General features: G+C 32.7%; 1 protein-coding gene across 1 annotated transcript; it reads right to left on the minus strand.

Moving 5' to 3' along the window:
- Positions 1 to 7,151: 7,151 nt before the first annotated feature.
- On the minus strand, positions 7,152 to 7,603 carry LOC140446681 (uncharacterized). The gene is made up of 2 exons (XM_072539275.1): positions 7,345 to 7,603; positions 7,152 to 7,285 (listed from the first exon to the last, which is right to left on the minus strand). The coding sequence occupies exons 1-2, from the start codon at positions 7,601 to 7,603 to the stop codon at positions 7,152 to 7,154; spliced, it is 393 nt and encodes a 130-aa protein (XP_072395376.1).
- Positions 7,604 to 7,965: the final 362 nt, after the last annotated feature.

A 7,965-nucleotide genomic window follows, 5' to 3' on the forward strand; every position in this document is an offset into this window, starting at 1 on the left:
TAAGTGGCGATTGGAAGTCGGAAAAGGGCGGAGAACGTTATAAACCGACAAGTAGTAGTAGGGAAATACCAGATAAACCCTCCTTTCTATGATTATCGATAAAAATTTTGTAATTATCGACAGTTCACAAAATTTTTCATACATTTTTTTTTTTTAATTAAAAATGTTCACCACTACGAATAAAACTACGTTCCGATCTTTGACTTCGTAATTAATATTGTAATAAATAATCGGCACCATAATTTGACGTTAAAATTTGCGACTCCGCTCTCTATAATACCAACTACAATAATATGCAATATGTGTAATATAACAGCTTAATAATGTATCCTGCCATCACTTAGAGATGCGGATTTTCTAAGAAACTGCAACTTTAATATTTAAACACCAAAGTAATGAGAAAAGTACATATGTATTTGTCAAAATGTTAGTTACAGTTACTCATAGCACCAAGTTTAACATCCTTAAATTTAACTTTTAAGTACCAAATATGACTAAGATATTCTAATAGCTAAGCACGCTTTCGTTTTTATTTTATATCTTTAAATAACCTAGCACCGATAAAAACGGATGTGTCATAACATCTTTACAGCTTTCGAAATAAACCATCCTCAATTTTTCTCTGTCCCTAAGATTTACTATCTTCAAAAGTGATTGTTTTTCTTACGAATAGCTGGATTTGTTCAGTTTATTCCACCACCCAAACCTATAAGGTTGATATATAGCGTTCAATAAACATTTCCTGTTGGAAAGTACGAGGAGTGGTTCATAGATTGTATTCCTTAATTCGCAATAGTATAATAAAATTATTATTATGGTTAACTGATTGATATACCTACATATATAACGAGCGATCCAAAATTATTTTCATCAAAGCTATCTGAAAAAAAAAAAATTACATGTGTCTTATTTTAATCATTGATTAATCTATTGATTAACATTAAAAAACATAAATAAATCAGTCAAAACCATTAAAACAGTGCTTTTATCAAAAATTAACGAAATTATAAGTAACAATAATAAATAAAATCTCAAAGGAGATGCTGTATTGTATACGTCCACCACCAACATCTCTCCATAACGTTACTCTTCTCATTGAGTATATAACATTGTTTCGGACCCACGGACCCAATTATTCAATGTGATTATCTATTGTTTGTCTTCCAAAGATCTTCCAAAGCTACTACAAGAGTTTTACAATCGAAATGTAGCCACAAAGAGAAAATTAGCAATAAGTCAAATCACAGGATCGAGAGGGGAATATAATAAGCGAATTTAAACTTATGACCCTTTTGTCGAAAAAGTATTAAAGCATTTAGAATCCCTTCGCAAAATATGGGTCCTGCAATAAGTCCCTTGCTTATAGCAGACCAAACTCGCAATTTTTTGTGGATATAAAGGCGTTTCAATAACATAATGTGGGTTATATGCACTTCACATCCTCATATTCTGAGAATTTGTGTACCCAGAAAAATGAAACCAACATTCGTCAGTAAAAAAGGTTTTTCCTAATACATCATCATTATTATTGAGATTGTTGAGAAGCAAATTACAGAAGACTAGCCTTTGGGGATAGTCGTTTAGGGTAGAAACCTTGTCAAATAATTTGAATTCAATGTAACTCAAATTCAATTTAACAACATTTAAAGGGTTTTTACCCAATTATTTCTTCTTCTTCATGTGCCTTGTCCGTTCCGAACGTTGGCAATCAACATGGCTATTCTGACTTTGTTTACGGTAGATCTGAATAGTTCAGCAGATGATAATCCGAACCATTGCCGCAAGTTTTGGAGCCACGAGTGTCTTCTCCTCCCTGGACCCCTTCTGCTGTCTATTTTCCCTTGAACGATCAGTTGTAGTACTCTATATTTATTATGTCTCATAACGTGACCCAAGTATTCCAACTTTCTTTTCTTTATACTTATTCCTACCTCTCTCTCTTTACCTATCCGGCGTAGTACCTCTTCGTTGGTCACGTGCTCAGTCCAGGATATAAGTAATATACGTCGGTAAGCCCACACTTCGAAGGCCTCTACTTTTTTCATCAATGTTGCGGTCATTGCGGCCAATTATTTAGGGGCTCAAAATATGTACATCCAGTAAGTATTAACTACATTTTTGTATTAACCTTGGTCAAAATTTTAAATTTCATGTTTTCTTTAATTAAAGTGGTTATATACTTTTAGGATAGCATCGATGATGGAATATTAATTCCGAACACGTTGTGTGATGTAGCCCGATAGGCTGTTTTAAAATATATACCTTTTATAAAGGAATTTTTCAATAATTTTTTTGTGATACGTGGTATACAGTCAGGTACAGCAACTTAGTTTCCTTGTGGATTTTAAATATTACTAGATTTATATCTAAAATACGTCTCGCCATTTTCGCTATCAATACACAAACAAACTCTTTCCAATCACAAGTACTGCTACTATGAAAAATTAAATCAGGGGGAATAAAAAAGGTGAAAATTGTGTGGTTTCCTGGCAGCATTTGCGTGAAAATTGAATTTTCTTTTCTAAAGAAAATCTTCTTTTGTAAAAAATTTTTCTTTCTGATGCCATTTTACGAATCGATAGAGGAGTATTATTCTATTTCTAAAAATTTTGGCATAAGAGTTACTAGTGCCCTAAGAGTGTTAATTGTTACCTAAACGTAGAATATTTTTAGGTCAGTGTCCGTGATCTCCTTCATGCCACTTGAAATTTTATTAGTTTTCTCGATAAGGAACCTGCAACAGAAAGTCATAACGGCAGATCATGAACACGATAAATTTTGCTTTTAAAAATTTGTGGAAAATTAGAAAAATTCTATTTCAGAAAAACACTCCTTGTAGCGTTTTTCTACAATTTTACAACTTGGCTACAATTTTATGGCCGACGGTTTATGTATTTTTTGTAAATTTGGTAATATTTCGTTGTGATTATAAATTTTTGTGTTATATGCATTTTTGTATCTCTTATCGTTACTAAAAGAGTTGAGTTAAACTCATAGATGTCAGTTTGTTCCAATGTGTGTAATTTGTGTGTTCTACGCTCCCATGATTCCAAAAATACAAGCCACTTTTGTTTGTAAATAACAAGAAGTCATATGTCAATAACATAAAGTAACAAGAAGTCGGGAGACCTTTTTTTTATAGAAAATTAGGCGAACCGCAAATTCAAAGCCTCTAACTGGAGGCTGTTGAACGACGCTAGCAAAAATCTTTTACTCCGACTTGCATCTATTACCCTTAAAAACACTATGGTTTTCACTCTTTACATAGAGAACTGTTTTTAAGGGTGAACCGTAGATTCATGTCGGAGTAAAAGATTATTTGTAGCGTCATTCAACAGCCTCGAGTAAGAGTCTTTAAATTTGGGTTTCACCAAATTTGCTAACCACTTATAGGTCTACCGACTTCTTGTTACTTCGTATAGATGCCGCTGCTAGCGTACCAGGCTGTTATTTTAATTATAATGGCCAAATACTAGACTGCATTTCATTTCAACTTGAACTTGCACAAGTTTTCCTGATGAGGAGGTGAATAACTCGAAACACGTGTAGGCAGAAAATAATGGTGGAATTCGAGTTGAAATGAAATGCAATCTTTTACTTATATATATATATATATATATATATATATATATATATATATATATATATATATATATATATATATATAGATCACGTCATTGTTTTATTGACCATACAACACAATGGCAATCGCTGTGACATGTTACACGTTTCCACCTCTATATTCATTTCACAGTAGGTACGAATTGTGGTTAATTGTCACATTGAAATTATAAATTTCAAACGAAGTTCTGAAAGAATAAACAAATAAATAATAAAATGCCTATTACATTGTATACCGTCCAAAACAAAAAGTGCAACTTGTAACATGGTACTTTTAGGGTTATTCAGTGAGAAATAATTGATTTAATTATTGTTGTTTATTCTATAAGTGTTACAACAGTTAAAAATACCATTAAACATTTTCAAACTTCGGGATATGTAAACAGTTGTAAAAAGTATCATGAAGGTAATGAACCACGTGTTAGACCTGTCGATGAGGAGCGTCAAAACAGGGATATTGATATTTGTGCTATTGTGGAGGCTACTGAACCCTGCAATAGTGTACAAATTGCTAGGGAAGTTAACGTGAATGCTCGAACTGTCTAGCGAGTGTTGAAAAGAAATTGGTATCACTGTTTTAAGATACAACCAACACAAGAACTGTTTCCGGAAGATAACTTTAGGCGGATGGAGTTTTGTGAATCTATGTTAGATAAACAGAATGAAAATGTACACTTTTTAAAAAATATTTTATTTTCTGACGAATCTTCATTTTCATTACATAAAAAACACAATCCATCTGTTGCAAGGTATTATTTTCGGAAAAATAAGCACCTCAGTGTTGCATCAGCATCCGTAAAAGTTAAATGTTTGGACTGGGATGTTAGGCGACCATATTGTCGGTCTATTTTATATCGATGGAAACCTAAACGGGCCCAAATATTTACAACTTTTACAGAATGAGATCATTCCGGCAGTTCGATGCCTTCCCGTTAATTTTGAGGAGGTTTATTTCCAACAGGATGGGTGTTCGGCTCACAACTCTAGAGCAACTATTGACTTCTTCAATCAAATGTTTCCTGGTGGACTGATAAGTACACTTGGTACAATTAAATGATCCGCTAGATTCTGTGACTTAGCGTCTAAGGATTTCTTTTTTTGAGGTTTTCTCAAAGAAAACATTTATAGGCATCAGTTTGAAAGGGCCACAGACCTAGTCGAATTAAGGGCAAAAATACTTTATTTCTCTGCAAGCATTACACCAGCCCTACTCCAAAATATGAGAAGAAATCTATATGACAGATTTGGTTACGGTTTAGCGCAAGGAGGTGGAATATGTGAGCCCCTAATTCATTAATCTGCTTTCCTAATTTTTATTTTTTGTTAGGTACATTTTACGAAGTTTTGTAGGTTCTTAATAAAAAGAAGAGGAAGTAGAAGTAGAAGAATATATATATATATATATATATATATATATATATATATATATATATATATATATATATATATATATATATACAAAATAGCTAAGTAAAACGCCCTTGTAAGGTTTTAACCCTACCTATAAAATTGCTGCTTATGCACATCCGTTGTGTATATTTCCAAATAAATACGCTGTCAAATTTTATTGTTCTTATTTTTCATCTTTATTGTTGTATCAAGCCAAACAAAATACTTTCCTTTTCGGATGGATGATGTATGTTATGCAGAGCATGTATTAAATTACTGGGAACATTACCATAACAAATGTTTCACGCCGTAAATATATTCGCATCGAATTGAATTTTTATTCGTTTTCTTATGCCTTACCGAATGATATTCCATTTGTCAGGTTCTGGATGATAAATATAACAGATTAATATATTTTACGAAAAACAAAAAAGAAAAAGAAAAACCTAAACTGTAAACGGATGTTTGTGCGATATTCTGAAAAGATAGTTATCAAATTCAATATAAGCTGCATTCTAATAAATTAATTAAAGTTTTTATTTTTAAATCTTTTAAAAGAACTAATTATTGTGCTGAAAATTGTAACATGTTTTGCAATACAGCAAGATGTAACAGTAAAGTCCAACCATGTAAAGTATGTTTATCTTTAGTTGCCTTCTTCATTAAAAATGATTACTAAATGAACTAAATTATTACTTTAAATTTTAATTAATTATTAATCTCTTAGTTAAACCACAAATTGTGAAAACAATATTTATTTTCTAACACATAGGACACGTTTCGACATCACTGTTATCATCAGCGTTTAACATAGGGGAAACTAAATCTGTGATGCATAAGAATACACAACTCTAAGAAGAACTTAAGCTCTGGTTTCCTCGAATGCGGTATCGGCAAATTGCGATCGCAATATTGCGGCGAATGACGTCATAGAAAACTGTACCATGCACAATGATAGCAGTGGTTTTCAAGAAATCGTTGGAAGCCACCGCAACGCAATATGACGGTGCCTGTATATTGAATGCGGTAGCCAATGCGGCGAGAAACTTTTTGTTAACGGTTTATTGCGGTGGTGAAGTGTGGTGATTCGTTTGTGTTTTTATATTGTAATAACTTTCAACTGATAAAATAGGTATACCTATATGTTTTATCTTATAAAGTTAGCGTTATTTAAAAGTGTTTTTTTAGCGTAATGTGTTCTGGACTAAAACACACTGAGTGGACAAGTGAGCAGGAGGAAATATTGATAAATTTTGTTAGAAACCATGAATGTTTGTATAATGCTCAATGTAAAGATTACAGGAAAACCCAACTAAAACAGAGTTTATGAAAAGAACTAGCCCAGATACTTCAAATAACAGGTAATATAATAAGACAAATTCTAACTAATACCAAAAATATTTATTTATAATATTTTAAATTGCTGTAATTCATTAATTTTCTCGATAATGTTGTTCCTGCCATGTTACAGCACCGGTTCCATTAAAATATGTTTTAAACGTGTACGTTGTAAAATAAACACGTACGTTGTTTTGAATTAGTGGAAGTAAATAAATTTTCTGTAGATAGTGGGTATTTCTCTATACTATTAGTTGATGTCGGAAGTATGTTTGATTCTCGCACAAGATTATATAAGATACAGGCACACATTATTAGTTTATCCATGGTTTAAGGATGCGTAGCAATTGGCTGAAAAAATATTCGAAAAAATGCACAAAGAATGCCAAAGGCGTTTTCAGTTGTCCTGCGAGCTCGAGAAAGTCGGTAGTTATATATTGCTTTAGTTTTATCAGTCACTGATTGATTTCTTGGGTATGGTTTCATGAGATGTTCATGAAGAGCAAATGCCTCTGTTCACGCCTCTATCTAATTCAAGTTTATTTTATGCATTTTTACAATCCGGCAACATAGTAGCGTAGGGAGATATATTATGCCATATGTGAAGATAAGGCGAGTCCCTTAAGACACCCCAAAGACGACAGCACTCAAATACGAGACGAGATCGGTGATACAGCATTTAGCGCGAGCGGACATAATACTTATTAGCATTCATATTATATGTATTGTGTAATTCAAAATAAAGTCAGTTTTGTTTTCGCACGGAGTTTGATTATTAACCAGCGGCACAAGCGAAGTGCATATCAAGCAAATGCAGCCTCATCCCCGAGAATAACATGAGATACCAGGATATTCATACCAGGCAGTGGTTGTGGCGATCGATTATAAAATTCTTTTTGCAGAATCTTTTGTCCAGATCTGCTTTTTGAATATATGCCTAAAATGAAATATATTTTATTAGAAAAATTAAAATTACGTTAATTGTAATGAATTTACCTGCATCTCCTTCTCTCCCGTACGATCCTATGTCTACTGCAACAAATTTATTGTCTGCATCTACAATTGCCAACATAACCACTAAAAAAAACTCCTTATAATTGAAAGAATTGGAACCACTATTTTTTGGAGCCTTTATTCCAATGTGTTTACCATCAATTGCTCCTACAGAATTCGGAAAATCCCAAGGAGATCTATATTTCCTAGATGTTGTTTTGAACATTTCCTCTGTTGGTTGTGGAATTACTAAAGTGAGCATTCTTGTAACAATGTATTCAGCAACTTATTATTATACTAATCCATAAATGACACATTCTAAACTGAAAAGCCAACGATCTAAAAGGTTCTCGTAGCCAAAAACCTAAAAAAATAACATCTAGTAATTCATGACACCTAACTCATTCTTTTTGTTTTTATATTTACAGACAATGATTGCAGCAAGAGGTGGGGATATGTAACAGATTATTACATAAAAAGACGAGGCAAGCCTAGCACGGGTTCATCTGGGGAAGCAGCAAAGAAAAGATCGGTCCAGCTATCATTCTTAGATAGTATCTCTTGACCAAGAGAAGGTAAATTTATATTTCCTTATTTTATTTTTAGTACTCTCGGCAATATAGA

The sequence above is a fragment of the Diabrotica undecimpunctata genome, chromosome 7 (genome assembly GCF_040954645.1).
Source record: "Diabrotica undecimpunctata isolate CICGRU chromosome 7, icDiaUnde3, whole genome shotgun sequence".
Taxonomy (NCBI): domain Eukaryota; kingdom Metazoa; phylum Arthropoda; class Insecta; order Coleoptera; family Chrysomelidae; genus Diabrotica; species Diabrotica undecimpunctata.

What these genes read in the sequence shown, in the direction of transcription:
- LOC140446681 (XM_072539275.1), bottom strand. Translation starts at nt 7,603, where the DNA reads ATGCTCACTTTAGTAATTCCACAACCAACAGAGGAAATGTTCAAAACA. An exon ending in CGGGAGAGAAGGAGATGCAG is followed by an intron (nt 7,286 to 7,344) that starts GTAAATTCATTA and finishes ATTTCATTTTAG; the next exon opens with GCATATATTCAAAAAGCAGA.